The 22564-nt window shown below is 46.4% G+C and overlaps 1 protein-coding gene across 1 annotated transcript in view; it reads left to right on the top strand.

Annotated features, from left to right (window-relative positions):
- The window catches only part of LOC111155144 (beaded filament structural protein 2), a 58964-nt gene that overhangs the window by 24584 nt on the left and 11816 nt on the right, over window positions 1-22564 (top strand). The window contains exons 2-4 of the mRNA XM_022515218.1: window positions 6650-6732; window positions 12635-12791; window positions 13835-13996. Coding sequence (XP_022370926.1) covers window positions 6650-6732; window positions 12635-12791; window positions 13835-13996 — 402 coding nt within the window. The remainder of the gene's footprint in view (window positions 1-6649; window positions 6733-12634; window positions 12792-13834; window positions 13997-22564) is intronic.

The following is a 22564-nucleotide window of genomic DNA, read 5'->3' on the forward strand; positions in this document are numbered from 1 at the left end:
GACGACTGGGACTCGGCCCAAGGCTGAGCAGTGCGGCAGGGATGAACTGGGGCACGTCGGTGCAGAAGCTCGATGGCACTCTGACCTGGGAAGGGGGGAGAGGGAGATGCTAGAGGCGATCTCAGGTTGGAACCAGGTAGGAACCTGGGTGTTCCTGAGAGTGGGAACCACGTCTTTCCTGCTTTGGTTCTCAACGGAGAGGCGGCACTAATCCTGGGCTCATTAATTCAACTGATACCTATGTCCCAGGTCACTTAAGGAGAAAAGAACAAGTCCCATGACCCAACCTGAGCAACTCTAGCATATGGAGGTCACATGAGGGAGAAAGACCAAGTGAGGGAGACCGAGAAAGCTTGGCTGTGAAGTAGAAGGAAGAGCAGGAGAGAGCTGCATCATGGAGGCCAAGAGAGGAAAATCCATCTTCTGTGATGAGTGTGCCTCGTGGGTCAAGAGGAGTGCAGAGGGGCATCTGTCCAGCTTGGTAACATGGTGATCTCCGCCATCATGGTGAAGATGCAGTTTCAGTGGGGCGCTAAGGAGACTTAAGAAGAATGACTTCTTATTCATTTATTACTAAAACAAGTTATGCTGAGCATTCTTCCTAAACTTGAAAGTCAAATAAATGTGTAAAGGGTTTCCAGAGACTCTTATACCCTGCCACAGCCCCCGTCAAGTCTAATTTCCCAGGGGCCCAGTCTTGCCCACATCCTCCCCACACCTGCAGCTCTAGCTGCTGGGATGCCAATATCTTTAACTCCAAATAAAACATTAATTGTACCCTTGGGCCCAAATGATAACCCTTCTAAAAATGCTGCTTGTCCTCACCTTTTAAAACCATAGTAACGATCAAATTTCTCTCCTGCCCCCACTGGCATCATTTATTTTAATAACTACAGCCATAGCAAGGAAACAGCCCTAGGAAGGGGTACAATCCTTATCATCATAGTACCAGTGACCAGAGCTTTTCTCAAATGACAATGGCCAGGAAAAAAAAAAAAAGAAAGAAAAAACAAAAACCAAGCTACTAGATGGAAATCTTCATTCAGCTGCCTGAGGCGGGCAGGAGTGGTGCCAGACTGCACACACCCATCAGGTCCATTGGATCATCACGGCCGGGTGCTCTGCTCTGAGGCACACAGCAGTGATACAATGGCCGCCGTGCAAGGAATACCTGGTTGGTGCCAGGCAGCTGGCCCAGTGCTTTACCTGCGGGGGCTCCTTTCCTCCTTGGAGCCTCCCTAGCAGGTGGGAAGCAGTATTATCTTCATTTTGGGGATGAGGGGACCGAATCTTAGAATTATCCAAGTAACTGGCCTAAGCCGGTGAGTGGAGGAGCTGGGTTCATGAATGAGATCATTGTCTACTCCGTGTGGGATGCAGGTCGGGGTGTGACTCCAATGCAGAAATGATCCAAGGAGGGAGGAAGAGAGTCAGCAAGGGCACCGTGCACCCAGGATCTGGAGCTAAAAACTTAGAAGTTACCCTTAATTCTTTTCTTTCCCTCTTTCCACAACTGTTGTCACCAAAATCCATCTGTTCCATCAGCAAAGTAAGTCTTAAACCTGTCTGCTTCTCTTTGTGGCCCCTATAATCGCCCTAGTCAAAGCTGCCATCATCTCCCTGGGGCTTTTGCAGAGCTTCTTAGCTGGGCCCTGGGCACAGTCCCCTGTGCCCAACAATCTCCCCTTCCTTCAGGACTCGGGGGCCCCACCTACTGTGCAGATCACACCTGCTCACCTGCCCTGCCTACAGCCTTTCAGGGGCTTCCCAGCAAATCCCACCTCCCTTCCCTTGCTCAAGAGGCCCTGCTCCTGGATCTTGCCTTTGCCTGGCTTTCTGACTATGTCCCCTGCAGTAACTGCTGACTCCCCCACAACCAGCACAGAGTCTGGCATAGGGGAAACAATGTGCCGATGAAATGAAGGCAAGAATGAGTGAGCAGATAAATGAAAAAGCTTTGCAGAGGAAGGCGTGTTTCAGATGAGCGTTTCATGAAAGCAGGGTAGGGTTTCTCAGGCAGCAAGGCCCAGGAGTGTGAGGTGGCAAAGCGAGGGCTTCTACGTATGGGCAAAGACACAGGCAAGGACGTGGAGGAATGCCGGGAGCAGCCTGAGAGGCGGCCTGGGTAGGACCAGTGGCAAGTCGGTTTTGCAAGCCAAGCGTGAGCTGCGAGCCCCCGGAAAGCTTTCCAACACGGATGGTCGGGACCCACCCCGGAGACTCGGATCCTGACATCTGAGGTAGATGTCTGAGAGTTTGCCTTCCTCACGGGCTTCAAGTGGTGCTGGTGCTGCTGCTCCAGGGACCGCACTTGGAGAACAGCTGGTGTAAAGTGCTCCGAGGAATCCTCCACCTGGAGGCGAGAGCAAGACAGTTGCCGGGAGGTAACTTAAGGCAGAGGCAGCTGCACACTGAGCCAAGAGCAGTTCGAGCTAACACCAGCCAGCGGTGAACCCACCCTCGCCGCTGCCTGTTCCATCCCTCTCCAGACGAAGCCCATGCCGACCTTGGCTTCGGGCCATTCCTCCCCATGGCACTCAGCCTTGCTCTTGTCCTCCACTGAATTATATCCTCTGAAGGGTCTTTTGTTTCCTCCAGCAAAACTTACAAATCCTGAGTCCTACACCTCCAGACTACCTAATCTCACATTCCAGTTCGCAATGAGGTTGCTGTAACCGACAGGAGACCTGGTGTTAAGTCATGTTGCACAGAGGAAACAGTTGTCATGTGCTGAGCTGAGGAGTTGGCTCTGTTTGGGCAGAGGAGAGAGAGGAGAAGGAGAGGTCACCCCTCCTGGCCTTCCTGGCACGCCACGCTCTTCAAGTTCACCCTGCAGTGCAACTCTGACATTGGTCCATACCCTCTTCCAGTGAGAAAACAGGGCAGGAGCAGTTCCAGGGTTATGAGCAAGGGTGCTCGTACTCACAGCATCAACCTAGTGACTGTACATGTTCATATTTGGTATTCGTCCTGCCTTTGCTCCTGGAGAGAGAAGATGCTCAGAGAGGTGGGGTTAATTTGCATCCGCTTCAACCATTAAAGAGGACCAGGTAGCTAATGTGCAGGTCCCGCAGTTTTAAATGCAGATGGCATTTCTGCAGGCCTGACACAGAGCACTCAGCCACCGACGTTCTCCAGGCCTTCAGAGTTGGGCCCACAATCTGCTCAGCACTGCTCCACTTACGGGGCTCGGCAAGGAAAGCTCAGGAGATCAGCGCAGGAGATGGTTTGGATTGGTTTGATTTGGCAAGCTTCCTCGTGCAGGTGGGAGAGATAGCTCTTTATCTCCGTGATGCAGCCCAAAGAGAAACCAGGAGTCCCGGCTGTCCTATTATGGGAAAAAGAGAACAATCCTCCCCCATGAGTCTCTCTCTTGATTCTGATGGGCCTTTTATTTTCCGAGGCTGGTGACCAAAATATGCACGCTGCAGAGTCACAGTGACCTGGTGGTGTGTTCTGGCTCTGCCACTCTCCGTCTGGGTGATGTGAGGCAATTTTAGGCACCATCATCTGTACACTAGGTGTGCTGGTGTCAGGGTTAGAGATCATGAGCAGGTTATGAATTTATGAGTGCTGAGTATTTAGTTTCACGTCAGGCACAGTCACTGAGCTGCTGTGTAACAAGCAGCCTTCCATGAACAGAAGGCTCTTGCTTCTAACACTGGCCAATCTCCCTGATGTAAATCCTCTCACAGTGGCCGATAGTGAGCTCCCACTATGCTATCCCTCCCGAGCGCAGACTTGGGAGGAGATGCACAGGGATGTACCATTACACAGGGTTTCCAGGGCACAGATTCAACAGAAGTCAATAACCTCCAGAGCAGGGCTGACAGTCAAACAGAGCAAAGCAGTTATATATTTAGGACATTTCATTTTGAGTATTAACTGGGTTTTCATAGAATTTATGTAATTGTAAGTTCACGTAATTACAACTTTCACAATGGCTGTGTTTAACCACTGGCTCCCAAAACTCCTGGAATCTTTACCAGTCTGCCCCAGCAAGCCAGGACAAGCCACCCCAGCACGTGGGCTGGGCACATCTGTATGTGGTCAGGACATTCCCTGCCCTCCGAAGTTCCTGTCCTCAGCCCTGGAGAGGATTTCATGAAGCTTTCCCAGGTGGAGACACAGAGCCTCCTCCATGGCCGGCTCTCCACGCTTTACTTTTGACCTTGGCCACCATCCCGGTCCTGGGCCTATGCTAAACCTCAGCCAAGGTCCCAGCCCTCGTCCTGCTGCCTCACTGCCCTTTCTACAGTGGAGGAGGCAGAGCTCCCCTCCCTCCCCCTGCTAAGCCGAGGTACCTGCAGGAGAACAGTGAAGGGGCTCTCTGGCTGACTTGGGGGCTAGCAGGTTATTTTAAGATCCTTCTGTGAAGGAGATGAGGAAGCAGGGCCAGCCACTGAGCTTTGGCAAGTGAGGACCTATAATTAGCCTCGGCTTGAGGCTTGAATAAGCCTTGGTTGTTACCAAACATCAGCTAGAGCAGGAAGGCCTCCAGCTTCCCTGAGCCAAGTGCTGCACGAGCTTCCCAGGACAGACATTTGGACAGAACTACCCTCTCTGCTGGACAGTGTCCAGTTTACCCCAGAAAGTGCTCCTGCCCTCAACCCCAAGTGAGAAGGAGGAGGGAGGACACAGAGCAGCCAGCCCCTCACTGCGGCGCGTCTTCAAGCCACGGGCACTTCCTACCCGACTCCTTCCCGGATTGCTCCCTGCAGCCTCTTCTTCATCAAGAGTTTGCAATCAAGAGGGAAATGTTACAAATTAACGCACAGGCTACTGTTGTAGCTGGGCAAAGCTAAGGCTGAAAGGAAGTACAATAGATCCAAATCCTGGCCGTGTTTATTCTGGAAGGCAGGATTTGGGGTGATTGCATTTTCAGCCATCTCTCTGCCTTTCCAGAATTGTATGACTCCAAATATGTATATCCAACCTATGCTCTGGAGTGTTGCTTGGTTTTCACTTTTTCTGCCCATCCGCCTGGATCCCACATTTAAAAAGCAGAAACCTGTCACAGACAAAATTAAGCTGTACCAAAGGGAAGAATTCTAAGAATTTAAGCTTCAGGGTCCCTTATTCGTGCACACCCCTTTGTATTAGTCTTTTTTTTTTTTTTCTTTTTCTTAAAGGCAGTCTCCCAAATTGCGTAAGCCCCAGGCCCCATATAGGTGGCCACCCTTCCCCCCCCCCCCCCCCCGCACTGGCCACATTGTCTAGAGTGTTAGTAAAGCCTTCTTCTCTCCAGCAGTCATGTTCCAGCCCACAGTCTAGATACCTGCTGTGATTTGGTGTCCTGCACTAGAGTGAGTTATTTGCCATGGGCATCACTGTGAGAAATCGAGCAGGGTGATTGCCCTTGGCTTCGAATTTGTCATCTGAAAAATGGCCTTAAGCATCCCAGGGGGTTGGAGACCACCCCGGGGGCCCAGAGACCGTTGAAATTCTTCAAGCTACCCAGTCCTAAACCTGCTCAACTGTTAACCCTGCCTCACCCTTTCCTTCCCAGGAAAGCCACTATAAAGGCTTTTGCCCACGTTTTCCCCTCATCTTTAAGTGACCAACCCTGGTACTTCCTCCTCTGGACCTGCGTGGTGGAGCTGCCCCACCCCTTGGTAACTGTAACAGCTTTTCAATGTCAGTCATCTCCTGATCTGTTGGCCTCACCATATCTAAATAAAAACAAAATCTTGGGTACATTCTGCAGGGTTTGGGGAGCTGGTTTTGAAAAACCACTTTTCACGGCTCCATGAAACCCCCAAATCGTATGCACAGTGTTGATGTTCATATGTATGTTTTGAGGGTGGATGAAATTCTAGAGCCAAGTTGTACAATATATTGGCAACTGGCCACAGGTGGATATTCAAATTTAAATTAAATTTAAATAAGGGCACCTGGCTGGCTCAGTGGGTTAAGCATCAGAACCTTGATTTCAGCTCAGGTCATGATCTCAGGGTCGTGAGATCAAGCCCCAAGTCAGGCTCTATGCTGAGCATGAAGCCTGCTTAAGATTCTCTCTCCCTCTCTCCCTCTGCCCCTCCTCTCCCCAGCTCATGTGCACTCTTTCCCGCCCCCCCCAAAAATCTGTTAAAAATAATGATAAATTAAATTTAAATAAAATTAAATTTTCAGTTCCTCAGTCATCTTTGCCACATGTTGATTGTTCAGTAACCATGTGTGGCCACCATGATGGATGGTGGAGACATAGAAGAGTTCTATCATCACAGAAAGTTCTATTGGGCAGCAATGAACTAGAGACTTCATCAGCTTTTCAAGGGTATCCATGACCAGAAAATGTGAAAAGCCACTAAGTCAAACCAGGGAATCTTCATTTAAGGAGCCTGAAACTTCCCTGGGAGTTGAATGTTCAGCATTATGACAGAGGCTATGAACAAGTCTGCCTTTGAGTAATATTTTAGCTCCAAAAATCCAACTCTAAAGACTCTTAAAAGGCATCCAGATTTTATGTTTTCTGGTTTATCTGCTCTCCGCCTTTTTGGAGAGAGACACTTGGATTCTAAAAATATTTGCTATGAGAAAGGTGCTCTAAGTTCCCCCCAGAACCTCTGTGCCCAGTGCTAGTCACAGTGGGAAGGGAGGGAAGACGGTCCAGTGACCTTGTCTCCTCTGATGTGTGTGATCTTTCTAGGTGGGTGAGGCAGTCCTGGAAAATGCCCAGCTCATGCTTCAGACAGAGAATATCCAGGCGGGTGCGGACGACTTTAAAGAGAGGTAACATTTGCCACAGAGGGGACAGTCCCTCTGCTCCTCCAGACTCCAGGAGAAGTTGCGTGATGCTGTTCCGGGGTCTGCAGCATTCACTGCCTGCAGCACAGGAGGCTGGAGTGAGATCAAAGAGGTCCTGGGAGAATCCGGAGCAAAGATCTTCCGGCTCAAACCCTCCTTATAGACACAAACCAGGTCCCAAGGGCTCAGAGATGTTGCCCAACGTCTCCTGGTTCAGAGTGGAGTTCTCAAATTGTAGCATGCTTCAGGACCCCTGGGAGCTCTTACAGAAGACACAAATTGCTGTGACCCACCTTCTGAGTTTTTGATTCAGTAATCTGGGGTGGGGCCCCAAATTTACATTTCTAACAAGTTCCCCGTGATGCTGATTCTGCTGCCCTGGGAGCGCCCTTGAACAGCTGTTGGTTTTGAGCAACGTTTCTCAGTTGCAGCCCGTGTTGTAATTACCAGGCCGCGTCACAATGCCAACAGGCAAGCCGCACGGACTGACTAAACCACAGTCCCCGGGGGTGGGGGCCGGGCCTCAGTATGTTTAACTCCCCAGCCTTGAAAAACACCTCTTTGAAGTGTATCCCCAAATATGGCATATATAGCACTGATGAAGATCATTTTAAGTGATATAAGGATAAACATTTTATTTTTAATAGTTATGTATTTTTAGAGTTACCTTCTATTTATGACTCATGAAACTGTCTTTCCACTACAGCACTACAATTTGTAGTGGCAATTTAAAATGTATTGATTATAAAGAGCTTTTCAAGTTTACTGATTTAACATTTACTTTTTAAGTAGATGAATTTAAGGAACCATTTAAAGTAAATAAGGAAGGAGAGAGATGCATTTAGGGCAAAATCACGATGGCACGTGAGGTTTGGGAAATGCTGTTTGTTTCTCATGGAGAAACAAAATGAAAAAGATCTTTCATTAATGAAAACGGCAATTTTGAGAATATGCTCTGAGGAAGGTGTTCTGGATGTTGGGCAATTGGATGGGTGATGGCAGAGTTATTTAGGGAACATTTCCCAAAACTGGTAAAGACAAAGAAGAAAGGCATGTAGCTGGGAGTCTCTAGTGAAGACCGTGACCCATTCCACTGCCGTGCTTATCTTAGAATAAGAGGAGCACTGTGATGAAAAGGAAAATCTCTACCATCTCCTCAGACCCAGGGTCCTTTCCTTTTTCTAAGACCAAGCTTCTCCATCTGCTAAAACGATCTCCCCTAGCAGCCACTCTGGAGTCAAGAGGACTCTCAGTTATCTGGGGTTGCTGTCTCAGACAACACTGTGTTCACCAAGGACACAGGAGCACAAAACAGTGAAGCCAACATCCATCCACCGACAGCTTCCTGCATACCTAAAGATAGAAGCCAATAGACATGAAGCCATTTGTACTAAATTTAAGATAGAACTTAATTAACGGTGAAGTTCAGGTAGGATCTGACTGAAATTTCTTTTGCTCATTCATTTATTCATTATGCGTTCATGCCTTCATCCAGCCATTCAACAGAGTATCAGGGGCTGGGTCTGTTTTGTTCCCTGTTGTATTACCAGTGCCTACCACTGTGCCACACACAAGATAGATGACCACAAATCATTGTTGAATTAGTAAATGAATGAATGGATTCAACAAGTGTTTGAATATCTGCCAGGCCCCTGGCCAAGTCCTGGGAATGAAGTGAATGGGACCTCCAGGAGCTCACGGTTTAGTGTCAAAGATGGAGGAGTGAACAGACAGTAGCATCACAGAGTGGTTGTGCCATCACTGAGATGAGCACAGGTGAAATGGCGACACTCAGTCTGGTCAGGGAGGGTTGACAACAGAGGTGTCACCTGATTTGGGCCCTAAACTGGTATAGGAGTTGACCAGGCCAATGAAGGAAGCATGACTTTCCAGGAAGGGCAGCAGTATGTGCTAAGGCAGAAGGGCATGAGAAAGGAGGTGCATCAGTGGCCACCAAGTAGCTCATTATAACCAGGGCATGTGGAGGGAAGGAAGGAGGGACAGCTAAGGAGGCTTGAAAACTGGGGAGAGACCAAATCCCAGAAGACCATGTCAGCCATACCGAAGAATTCAGAGATGACCTGAGAGAAGACCCATAGAAGGGGTCTGAGCAATGGTTCATCATGACTAGATTTCAGCTTTAAAGGGAAATTTGTGTTGGTAGAGAGGAGAGGTGGAGCAAATGAGCCAGAAGCAATGGGAGCAAACAGACTGGACGGATGGCAGGGCAGGGCCTTTACTGGGAGCCAAGGTTGAAAAGGAAGGCAAGATCAGATTACTAAGGGACCAGAGGAGGACACTTATGTCTCTCAGCAGATGGTGACCCAGTATGGTTACGGATGGTCCCTCTGGGGGCAAAACTGTAGGTCGGTTGTAAGAAGACAATCAGAGGCTGTTATAGGTCAAGGTTTGCCTGGGGTGGTGGCCATGAGCAGACTTGAGAGATGGGTCAAGGAAATTAGTGGCAGGGCTTGACATATGCCTCCCAGAAATACAAAACGGGGCGCCTGGGTGGCTCAGTTGGTTAAAGCCTCAGCTTTTAACTCAGGTCATGATCCCAGGATCCTGGGATCGAGTCCCGAATCGGGCTCTCTGCTTGGCAGGGAGCCTGCTTCCCCCTCTCTCTCTGCCTGTATCTCTGCCTACTTGTGATCTCTGTCTGTCAAATAAATAAATAAAATCTTAAAAGAAAGAAAGAAAGAAAGAAAGAAAGAAAGAAAGACAAAACAAAGGTAAATTTAGGGTTTTGAACTTGGGTAATTTAGAAGATTTGCTATTCTATTGACTAAAATAGAAAATTGTGAAAAGAAAACTAGTCTAAAATTCAGGTATGGATAATGAGTTTGGCTTTGATCAAGCTGAGTTGAGCTAATGGTTGAACAACCAAGCAGAAACTGTGGTATGCCACTGAAGATTTTGGGCCAGAAGGGCCTGCAGGTCAAGACAGAAAGTTCTGGGTATCACGAGCAAAGAGATTCTATTTGGAGACTTTGAAATGGAGGGTAAAGGGAAAAAAGATAACAAGAGAAAGCTAAAAGCTTAACAGCAGCCTTGGGGGATATCACAGAGATGTGTCAAATGCTTAGAGGACTTTCAAAAAATGGTCTATAGGACACCTAAGATATCCCATAATGCTGAATGGAGCCCACCCTGGAGAGAGCTAGGCTCCCTGGAGAGAGAAGCAAAACAGGACTTCAGAGGCACAGGGGAACTCTTGCAGCCTGGGTCAGCAGGGACCAATCCCAGTGATACAGGTGGATTTTCATTCCAGCTGGAAGTACAGGACTTGATTCCAAAAGGACTGAATGTTAACAAAAATACAGTCCTTCATGAAGAATACATTTGGGTAGAAAATCAATCCTACATATAGAGTACATAAAAATGATTTCAAAAACCAGCTCTTTTGGGGGGATTCAAATGTATAGGTCCAACTCTGAGGTAAGTCTCTAGTGGTATGCCACAGGGCTCTGTCCTTAGCTCCTTCATTTACTATTTTTAACTGTAAGGTGTATGAAAGCTGCCTTGGCATGAAAGGGCAAAATGGCAGAAGATACAAAGCCAGGAGGGCTGGTAAGGACAAGAATAGGAGTAGAGATAGAATAGAATAGAATAGAATAGAAGAATAGAGTTAGGAATCAAAATGATCCTAACACATTGGAACAATAGACCAATGAAAGTGAAAGAGATATATATGAACTCCTACTTTGGAGGCCAAATACCAGGTACGTCCAGAAAGAACAGGGTAATTGGACTTGCAAAAAATGCTCAGGGACTCTAGTTGACAGGACACCCAATATTAGCAGCAAATATAGCTGGTCAAAATCAAATGAACAAATATGCAAGCAAAGAAAAACCCACAAAGCAAACCTTAGGGCCCATGATGAATAGAATTAGAGAGTTTAAACAAAGGAGCAGACAGTCCCCTGGGAGTCTGAACTGATCAGGCAACATCTGGAGTTCTGCATTCCAGTCTCTGTATCATATTTTGAGAAAGATGTGGATCAGTTAGAGCATGTCTAATCATTCCCACATATATCTGAAGCCTGAAGGTAGATGCTTAGAATACAAAGATGGGAAGGTCATAGTCCCTGCCACTGATGATGAGGGATATGGAAACCAATTTATATGAAGAATGGAGGAACTAGGAATGTTTAACCTGAGGAACAAAAGGCTTGGAGAAAGGAATGAGGGGAAAAGAGAGTGATATAAGAGACTAGACTCTCAATATTTATAGGACCGCCAGAAGGAAGGATCGAACTGACTTCAGATGCTCCAGAGAGTGGAATTCAGACTCTTTCAGGAATGAAGACTTAAGCTCTTTTTTTTTTTTTAAGATTTTTATTTATTTATTTGACAGAGAGAGATCACAAGCAGACAAAGAGGCAGGCAGAGAGAGAGAGAGGGAAGCAGGCTCCCCGCTGAGCAGAGCCCGATGTGGGACTCGATCCCAGGACCCTGAGATCATGACCTGAGCCGAAGGCAGCGGCTTAACCCACTGAGCCACCCAGGCGCCCTGAAGACTTAAGCTCTTGAAGGATGAAATTTCCATAATTAGAGCTGTCCTAAAATGGAGTGGTAGTGACGATACATGATGAGTTCCCTGTCACTGGAAGTAGTCAAGACGAGACTACAAAATCACCCATCAAAGAGTGCTATAGAGGGACGCCTGGGTGGCTCAGTTGGTTGAATGACTGACCCCTGATTTCGGCTCAGGTCATTATTTCAGAGTCCTGGGATAGAGCCCCAGGTCAGACTTCCATGACCCGTGGGGAGTCTGCTGGAGATTCCCTCTTCTTCTTCTCTCTCTGTCCCTCCCCCTGCTCCTGCACTCTGGCTTGCGCTCTTTCAAGCACCCTCTTTCTCCAAATAAATAAATAAATAAAATTTTTTAAAAGAGTGCTATCAAGGGATTGTCACTGGGTAAGATTTGAATAGTTGAATCCTAAATTCCCTTAAAACTCTAAAATCCTAAGATGCTTTCTTCAGTGAATGATGTGAGATTTCTCTGTTCTGTGGATGGATGAAACTAAGGTGTGAAGTGTGGCTGAGGCGTGCAGCTGGTGGAAGGCCATAGAAGGAAAGGAGTAACACTGAGAGAAATTGGCAAAGATGTCGGGCGGTTTATAAAAAGAAGGCTCTGTGCAAACCAGAGATGGAAAGAACTCAGGGGGGCAGTTTCAGATTTGTGTCGATGTGTGTGCTTGTGTGTGTTATTGTATAGGCTGCAAGTTTTTAAAACCCTGAATATTTCACATATAAATCCAGGTTTCCCATTGTCCTTGAAGAGGACTGGCACAGCCATTCCCAGGCAGAGGTAACGGAAGGAGCAGAGCACCAGGTCCCCTTGCATGAAGAATGAGGGACGCTGTGGGCTTCAATCCCTATCTCTCCCTGCTTCCCAGACCTGACCCTCGTCCCTCATCTATATTCCCCACTTGGCCCCTAAAAGCATTTGGATTTGCAGCCAGTTTTAAAATTTCACATGGGCTCTTTGGAGACAGAACCATGCTTTCCGTTTGGGGATTGCTAGTGCGTAGTCTGGTGCTTAGCAGATTCTCAGTAATGCAGTAATGTTTGGTAAAGGATCCTCGGGTGGGGTACCTGGATCTCAGCTCCTGGAGAAGGTTTCCCTGGAGTTCTATGCTTCCAGCACCCCATTAGCCTGACAGCCTGTAAAGCTAGGTTATCAGAAGTTGGCTGCCTGTCGCTTTCGTTTTAATAAATCAACATGTAACACTCGCAGTAACAGTGCCCTCCAAGCCGTTGGAACACTGATTTCTAACATTCATTTGTCTATCACATAATTGGCTTGTCGGTAACATCTGTAACCTGGTTATTTCCCCTTCTGGGTTGCCCACCTATGCTGATTAAGCTCCTTGATCTGCAGATATGAAAATGAGCAGCCATTTCGAAAGGCAGCGGAAGAGGAAATTAACTCGCTGTATAAAGTCATTGATGAAGCTAATTTGACAAAAATGGATCTGGAGAGTCAAATAGAAAACCTGAAAGAAGAACTTGGCTTTCTGTCAAGGAGCTACGAAGAGGTAGGTGGGGGCCGGGGCGACACTGGCTTGGTAGCAGCCCAGAGGCACGCAGGGGTCTGGTGAGCTCGCAGTCAGTGACAGTAGCTGCCGTCGGCCTCTCCGCCTCACTTGCCCAGGGCTTGGGCAAAACCCAAGTAAAATGCTTCCGAATCCTTGTAGTGGGTAAGGTGATGCTGGGAGTCTCCAATTCAGATGGCTTCAGGCCCAGGCTGGAACACAAATGAAGGAGAGGCAGGTCCACGCTGGAGAGTGAGGGAGCTGTGTCGAGCCAGAGAAGGCATCCCCTAACTCAAGGCCTTGTACTCTGGGGCCTTTTTTGTTGGTTGGTTGGTTGGTTGGTTGGTTTTAACGCTGCATGAAACAAACAAAATAACTTTGATGGTAGATCCAGGCTGTGGTTTGCACACACTCGTTAATGAAATTAGGTCAGCTCATGGAGTGACAGGACTCAATGGGACAATGCGACCTCCCAATCATGATTCGGTCCAGCTGCCTGCAGAATGGCCCCAACTCTGTTCCACCTCACACATGTCACTGTCTGAGCAGACATCGAATGTGCTTTTAGCTGAAAAGGTCAAAACCCACTTAACTGTGCTTTCTTGAGAAGTTCCTTCCTTTGTCTGACCTTAGGCTGACCAGGAGCCCTAAGTCCACATCCCCATGCTCCTAGCTCATTGCTTGCCACCCTTTAGTGACCTCTAAATCTCTCCCAGCCTACTCTGACTTAGCGAAATTCATAGATTTCATCTTGCTGTTGTTGCTTCCTCTGAATTAATTTGCTATTTATGCATTTGGTATTTGCTTTGAGTGGGCCCCGGCTTGCAAACACCAGCCTAAGAAATGCCTCCTGCTTGCAAAAGTCCATGGCATGCATGCTGGCAAGAGGGTCAGGGATTTTGCCAGGCTCTGGGAAGCCCCATGTTTGGCAGGAGCAGAATGAGAAGCACCAGGGGTGCCCACAGACCTGGGCTTTTGCTGGCAAAAATTCTGTGTGCTCTCCTTGTCCTTTGGAACTCACCTGGAGTGTATATTGTCTTTTGCAGGATGTGAAAGGGCTGTACAAACAGTTGGCAGGATCTGAGCTGGAACAAATGGGTGTTCCCATCGGCACTGGTCTGGACAACATCCTCGAGACCATCAGGATCCACTGGGAGAAAGATGTCGAAAAGAACCGGGCGGAAGCAGGAGCCTTGCTCCAAGCCAAGGTGAGGCAGGACCTTTTCCCTGCGCAGAAGGAGGCCAAGCAAAGGTGAAAGGCAGTCAACATAGGAAAGAAGAAATGCAACAGTTTCAATATCATTAGACATAAGATAAATACAATTTAAAATAATAACATTTTGTTTCCCTGTCTAAAGCCATAACATATTTAAAATGGTAATACTTGATGCGATGGGGACAAGTGCGTGATGAAGTAGGTTCTTCCCTATATTACTGAGGAGAGTAAACTAATATGACATGTTTGAGTAAGGAAATTGATGATATGCATCGAGAATCTTGAAATGCTCCTGCCTACCAGTTGAATAATCTAGACACTGTTCTAAAGAAATAATTGAAAATATAAAGTTTATATCTAAATGTATTCACTGAAACATTCATTATACGAATGAAAAAAATTGGGAGAAAAGCACCTGAATGTTTAATAATAAGAGTAAGGCTAAGCTACAACCTTTCCAGACAATGAAATACCAGGTAATTATTAGAAATATTTATGAAGCATTTATAACAACATGGGAAATGCTCACATAATAAGGTCAAATGGGGGAAAATAAGAGAGTACAGAAGTGTATATACCAGGAACCAATAAACTTTGTCAAGCACCAAAAAATAAATACCCAAAAAATAAATATGCGACTTCCTGGGTTTGACAGTCTACTACAACAATTCGGTCTATTACAACAATTTGAAAGACAAAAGGTAACACATGAGCATGACCGTGTTGCAATAAACTTTATTTATAGAAACAAGAGGTAGGCTGGATTTGCCAGCAGGCTGCAGTTGGCCAACACCTGATAGACACAGTAGAAAGCATTCAAACAAAGAAATGAGGCATCAAGCAAAAATTCAAAAGAAAACACTAAAATGTATTGGTGTTAGCAGTGGTTGTCTTTGAGGGAGGGACCTATCTGACATGTCGAGAGGTTTTTTATTTCTTGCTTTTGAGTATAATATTTTTTCAAGTGTTTTTTTAAGCAGTATGAGTTATATTCATGGAGGGAAACATCTCTTTATTAAACCTCATAAATAATAAAGGAATTAACCAGAACACAGAATGCACAGGGTTTGTTCTTCCCTTCTCCATCTCCCACCCCTGTGTGACTTGGGGATTCTGAGGCACAGGACCAGAAGAACAGAAGAGGAAGGAAAGTGTAGAGAAAGTATGAAAAATAAAGTAGCTTATATTTTTGAGAGAAGGCATGCGGGCAGCTTCTATGCTCTGGGTTACTGTTCGGTGGGTCTCAAGCCCATCTGCACAGCAGAATTATTCCAGAACATTGTCAAGAATGCTCATGCCCAGGCCAAAACTCTCTGGATGATTCTAATATACAGCCAGGTTTGAGAGCCACCAGAGTTTATAAAAGCTACCAGAAAAAAACCCAAGGAAGACCTTTTCTGTTCTTTGTTCTCCCATGTCCCTTCAGCCCCCTGCCCCCTCAGTATCAACAGGAACCTTCCCAGCAGGGTCTTCACCAATTCTGGATCCCCCAATGTTCTCCAGCCTCAAAAACATCTTAATGTTGTACCCAAGTTTTCGCATCTGAGAGACCACCAAGGAGCCAAGGTCCAATACAATCGCATGAGGGTTTATTTGACAAGCTTAAGCCTGGGCCCAAGTATACCCGATACAGCGGAGTAGGGGCTTGGACCCCGAGCCAGATTACAGTCAGAGTTTTTAAAAGCAGAGTAGGGGTGGACTCAGCGGTGGGTGAGGACAAAGGGGGTGTTCAGAAGGCCTATCAGGGTAAAGAAGACTGTCAGGATATTGAAGGCTTGGCTACTATCAAGCCAAGGCCGTTTTTCCCTTTAATGAGGCACTAGCATGAAGACAATTGGGAGTTTCCTGCTGGAATGTTACATTCTTGCTATCAAGTGTCCTTGTTCCTGAGATTTGGGTTTAGAAGAAATTTAACTTTATTTACTTTTCCTTCTACCTCAGCCTCCTTCAGTTTTGTTTATGGAGGGGAGGGTGACATTAGGGCTTAAGGAACTGAGTTATTTGTCTCTGGAAATTGGGCTAGACTCGAGGTGGGTACAGCCTTGTTTTTCTTGGCCTCCACACTTTACTCCCCGTTTCTCTACCCAGATCCCTTTTCAACAGCTCCTTTTCTTTCTGACCTTAATTCCTTGGGCCAGGTCCCTACAAATTCTTGCTATGGCAAATAGTGCCTACTAACTGCACAACAAGCTGTCTCCCACCCCAACCAGGTGAGAGGGGGAACAGCACAAAGGGAAAAATGAAACCTAACCATAGATGTGATGTGGGTCCATTGCTCCTTTTTTAGGAGACTCATGAATATTCATAATTCATGACCTGAGACACCACAGCATCCCCTTTCCTCACTTCAGAGGTGAGGATCCAGATCCAGGGAGGGCAGCTGATGTCCTGAAGTCACACAGCTGGCTGGCAGCACCGTCGCTCAGCCCTCCTGGCTCTCGGGTGAGGCACCTTTTCTCCACATTGGGTAGTCGTTCCTCCTCCGTTCTGTTTCCAAAGTGAAAGCTCTGTGGCCCAGCAGTTTGCAGCCTTGCTTCTGTCCCAACACTTCTGGGGCATACCCCACATTGCAGTGATTATTTCCTTGGGGAAGCGGGCGGGGGGAGGGGGACATTGTAAATAACAGGAAAAAATCTACATAGTGTGAAAAAGAAAAAAATCCTGGCCATTATTACTCACCCTTCACCCTCTTGAGAATCATTACCAGCCCAACAGTAATTCAAACATTAATTCTGAACAGATTCATTAGTGTTTTTTTTAACAGAGTAATCTTAAAGCTACATCTCAGAGAAAACAGACAGTACTTGTTTTCATTTGGCTAATGCTGCTGGGGCCTCTTGCAGAAAGGCAGAGCTCAGAAAATATTTGCAGAATGAGTGAATTCCTCTGATCATCAACAGAGATCAGAACTGAGAGCCAGAAGTCCTCCAATAAATAGTTTTGTCAGTTGCTGTCATGCCCTTAGGGGCTGACATTTGCCCATCCTGAGCACCTCTTGTCGGTTTCTTGGCAGCGAAGCATTAATGTAAAATGGCTTAGCACACACTCCTTTCAAACCTTTTGCAGAGAGCATACAGACACGTGTTTAATTACCTTTCAGGCTGGGGAGGCTGAAAATTAATTGACATGATTAATTTATGTCTTTGTTTAGGTTTCCCCAGAAACTGACTTTGTCTGAGACAAATATTAAAGAGGAAATGGTTTATCTGGAAGCTGGGGGAGGGAGTGAACCAAAATACCAGTAGGGAAGAAGCAGAGAAGGGAACCAACAAAGAACTCATTATCCAACCAGCACCCACTGGGGGAGACCGGACTATGCACCCACAGGGTTTCTGGGTAACAGTACAGAATTTAAGAGAGGGGAAAAGCGAGGAAGCTGGGGTAGTAATACCATCCCCATCAGACATCTGCCGTCTGCTAGCAGAGTGACCTTTCAAAGACTTCAGAGAAGGTTCTCCCAGCCAAAGAAGGGTAAAATCTGGCAGTGGAACAGAAGGGTGGGGAGAACCACATGTTCTGGAATAAAGCATCCTGAGGGATAAAGGTGGATGCCATCAGCATCTGCTCCCAAGTTATCTGCTAATTCCTCTTATTTTTAAGTCATTAAAAGCTTATAAAGAGATTCGGGCTAGGTTCTCTCCAGCCTCGGTCATGGATGTCAGGAACTTTGGTGGTCCAGCTTTCAGAGCTTCTCAGTTCTGTAACTCCATGTTTGAGGGAGGGTCAGTTTGGTCCAGAGAATTTCTGGAGGGTCTTCCAAGTCGGCCCTCCCTTATCTGCTTATTGTGGTTACCCAGCCCTGAGTATTTGGGGATGCTTGGGGAACCACAGACAACATGCCATCCCACTCTCCAGACCTCCTGGCTACCCATGGAATATATTCCCCACAGACCCTAAACAGGCCACCTGGGTGAATATGGAAGAACCCCTATCATTCAGCTTTTTCCTAGCATGCCTATGTTAAGATGCTTCCATTCTGTAGCAGGCAACTTTCATTCTTAACCTCCTCCCTGGGATCTTCCTCCCGGGGAAGGGCTCCATACCGTCACTCCTGGAAGCCTCACCTCTGTCCCTTATTCACTGCAGTGGGAGGGTGTGTACAATAACCAAAGGCTTATTCAATTGCCAGCATTAGCTGGCGTGGTGGGGTAGGAAGTGCCAACAAAAGAGAACTCAGCTTCCTTTCAATACCCCCGGGGGCCTGGAACCTCACAGCAAATGCGCTCATGCCATCTCTTCCGACAGTTGTCTGCGCTTGCCTCGGATCAGTTCAAGGCATTTGTGGTCAGGAACTTTATGGGAGCTATAATGACCATGCCTTAAACAGCCCCAATGACACATCATGGAGACAGTTAAGAATGAAGAGAGGTGAACAGATGGAAATGAGTTGTGAGGTTTCTGGTTATTGATAGTCTTAGAGCTGGATGAGACATTAGCCACTGACTAGAGCAGTGCCCTCTAATAGCAATTTCTGTGAGGATGGGACTGTCATGGGTCTGCACAGTTATCTAGTATGACAGCCACTGGCCACATGTGCTCTTGAGCACTGGGAATGTGTCTGATCCAACTGCGAAACTGAGTTCTTAATTTTATTTAATGTTTACTAATCTTTATTTAAATAACTATGTGCGGCTAGTGGCTACCATATTGGACAACGCAGGTCTAGATCTGTCCATGAGCAGACTAGGAACCTTGGATAACATGTCTCCATATCATCCACATTCACAAACAATAATTATATAGGCTGTCATAGCAATGCCCACTCTTTGCTTGCTTGTACCAAGAAGTGTGAATATTTTCTAGAATATACGAAATTGTATGGAATGGGTTTCTGCTAGTCAACCGAGGTCTGGCTCTAGATGACAAGATGGTCTGATGTGATATCCCCATGAGAGCCAACAGGGAGAGTTCCTTTCAAGGAGAATAGAAAGAGCAGAACCCCAAAAGCATCTATAATCTAGGGGGTCCCTGTGCGTTCATGAGTCAGCTATAATCCCTGATGTCTCTTCAGTGAAATAAACCATGGTCTCTTCAGGTGTGCTTATTGCAAGCACCGAAGGGAGTCATCTAGCCTTTCTACCCCTCCTAGTATGTCACAGGGAGACCTTGGCAAAGGGCCCTAGCCCATTTTCATTTCATTTTTTATTTACTTGGATTTTATGTAAGCATTATTAATCTGTAATACCCTCACTTGTTTCAAAGTTCAAAATGTACAAAATGACATACAATGGAGAATGACATCCAACCCCTGTCCCAGCCACCCCAGTTCTTTTCTACAGGGTTGATCAAGGTTATCCTTTTACTATGAGTCTTGTCAGAGATACTTTATGCACATACAAGGACATATGTGTAAATTCTCTCTCTCTCATTACACAAATAGTAGTATACAGAACATACTGCTTTTTAGATGCATAATATTAAACCACAGTGGGCAGCAAATTATAGCCCACAAGCGAAATCTCAGCCTCTGCCTGTTTTTTTGCAAGTAAGTTTTATTGGAACACAGCTATGCTCATTCACTTACGTATTGTCTAGGGCTGCATTTGCATACACCAGCAGAGCGGAATAGTGGCAGTGGAGGCCATATGGTCTGCTAGGCCTAAAATATTCACTATCTGGCCCTCGACAGAAAAAACTGTTCTAGCAATGGGTATCCCAGGACTTATTTTAATGCCCTGCTGATTGATATTTAGGTGGCTTCCAATCTTTTGCTTTTATACATTAGACTAGTCACTAACTGCATATGTCCTCCACTTCCCAATATAGAAAAATATCTGCTGGATAAATTCCTAAATGTGGAATTTCTGGGTCAAAAATTATGCACACTAGCAATTTTGATAAATATTGTCAAATTACTCTCGATGAAGGTTGTAACAATTTACTCTCCCATCAAAAGTGTTTGACAGTGCCCATTTTCCCATATCCTCACCAATACTGTGAGTTCTCATACCCTGTGATCCTTGTCAATAGTAGAGATAAAACTCAGTTTTTCAGTGCAGTTTTATTTTGCATTTCTCATATTATAAGGAAGGTGGAACATCTTTTTTACATGCTGAATTCCGGCCATATTTGCTCTTGTTTATACTATCGGATCATATCCCTTGCCCATTTTTATTAGGTCTTGGACTTTTTATTACTGGTTTGTAGTGACTCTTTGTACACTAGAGAAATTAGTCCTCTCCCTGCGGTAAGTTGTACGTATGTCCCCAGCTTATCAATTGTCTTTCTATTTAAGTTATGGTAGTTCCAGGCGGCTTTCAAAAGATACTGTTAGCCAGTAGGGCAGGGTTGCTATAGGAGCTAGGAGGCCGGGGTTTGGTTCCCGTCACTGTGTGTTACAGGAGCGTAGCCAAGCTGGTCAGAGCTGGGGGACAGAGTAAGGGGAATCAGTAGTAGTTAAAAGGGAAACTAAAGAGACTGTCTCATTGAGGTAAGCCCTGCCTATCTTTCACCTGTTCTTTACCCAGTACAACATGAGTATTGTAGAGGCCACACCCAGACCCTCAGCTTCCATGTTGTTTCTCCAACCCCACAACTGGTCGACAACCAATATTTGAGTGACAGTCTATATTGGGGATCACCCAACACTATAACCTCCACATGCTACCAAGAAATCTTTACTCACTCACTCATGCAGACTCCATTTGCCAAGCGAATATTTGACAAATGTCAAAAAAAAGCAGGCGCCAGGCCCTGTGCATGGGGCTGTGGGCACAAAGTCCCTGGCCTGTCCCTGGCCACCCAGTTCTTCAGTCTCAAAGCTATCTTAGGTATTTCTCAATGGTAGCTCTTTCCCATGAAAAGGGTAGGGACTTTACTTCTAAAATAAGAGACTTGCAAATATAAAATAACCCAAATCCCTGAGAAATTAAAGTAGTAGTGTTTGCATTCAACGCTTACCGGTCTTTGAGAAGAGACAGAGCAGAGGAGACCCTTCTTTGGGATGGAATGACCTCCATGAACCAGAAGAAAAACACTATCATTAAACTTCTCCAATAATTACTTGAAGAAGAAAAACCTATTTTTCTCTTCGGAATTCCACTCACCTCTGAGCCTCTCCTGCTGCCTTCATCAGTGGGGTACCCTTCCTTATGACTGAGGGGCAGCAAGTCTGCAAAGCCGGGTGTCCCTCGCTGTGTCCTTGGGCAGCTTCCACTGAAGCTGGGAATCAGTCCCATAGTCTTTCATGAGTAGCTTCAATAGCCAGGCAATTCCTGTGTCAAACAATTCAAGGAGACACTTGGCTTAGCCTAGCCAGGCCAGCCCTCCTGCCAACACCAAAGTTCCATTGAGTGAGACACATACTTCTTTTTAGCTCCTGCTAAGAAGAGTTCCTGTCTCAGGTGAAGACTGGATGGCATCTGGCCTTCAGCCAAGTAAATCCTACGTCTGGCTGGAGTAGGTCAGGGTTGTGGATGCTGCTTGTCTAAAGCTATCCTTAGCTAAGTAGCACTTATATAATCCCATAGTCATTATAATACTGATAAGCTAATCCTCCTAATTAAAAGGAGGTGTGATTTCATTCCATTGACAGGGGACCCTCCCTTTCTACAGTCCCTCACGTGTGCCTAGGACACACTGTAGACCTTTAGTAAATGTGTTGGGAGTGCCCAAGGTGTAAAACACCATGTTAGGTCCCCAGTGCAGACAGAGGCATCATTAAGAAGTTGTCCTTACAAACAAGCTTACTATGATCTAGTGCGAGGTTGGCTGAGGGCAGGTGGCTGGCAACAGATAGAAAGACCATTCTTCTACAAGGCAGAATACCACGTGCTTGCAAGCAGAGTCAACAGAGTATTTAGTAAGCCTGTACCAAGTGCCCAGACCATGCCCTAAGCACCTGACAGGCCGTCCTCATTTCATCTTCCCACAGAGTTAGGTATTGTGATATTCTCCATTTCACAGAGGAAGGAATTAAGGCACAGAGAGGTTAGTCACTTCCCCGAGAATACACGGTTCCAGAGTGGTTGAACTGAGATTCAGACCACACGTTCTGCCTCCAGAACCATCACTCTGGACTGCTAGGTTGGCCTGGGCAGATCACATGGAGTGCGGGGGAGTCTTGATGCATTGTCTTGTGGAATGTGAGGTTAAGAGGCCTTTGTCTTGAGGGTCTAGAAGGTTATGCCAGACTTTTGTCATGATCTTCTCAAACCATGATTCTGTGCCCTCCCCATGGGATAAGATTCCTCCTTGATATAAGATGGTGAATGCCTGTCTCTGCGAGGAATTTGTTGCTTTCCCTTTCTCCACGAGAGTGAACATCATAAGGTTAGTGTGATCCCATGAGGTCCAAGAGGCTGCAGAGCAAGGCGGTCAGCTATACTCAGCAGAAGAGCAAGGCTCTTGTAAAGCTCTTGTTCACGGGCTGCAAAAACAGAGAGCTCAAACCACTGGTTGAAATCCACAGAGCAACTGCTGGAGAAAGGCAGAGTACACAGTTCAACCTCTCAGCACCCATCTTGGTTACGTGTTCTGCTAGGAACACACCTGCGTAGCAGAGGGGTGGGTTTGGAGATGGCCCTTTTCCCCCCTCCACGTGGAGACTCTCAAATATTTC

Source organism: Enhydra lutris, unplaced genomic scaffold (genome assembly GCF_002288905.1).
Source record: "Enhydra lutris kenyoni isolate GAN:26980312 unplaced genomic scaffold, ASM228890v2 scaffoldscaffold39, whole genome shotgun sequence".
Lineage (NCBI taxonomy): Eukaryota > Metazoa > Chordata > Mammalia > Carnivora > Mustelidae > Enhydra > Enhydra lutris.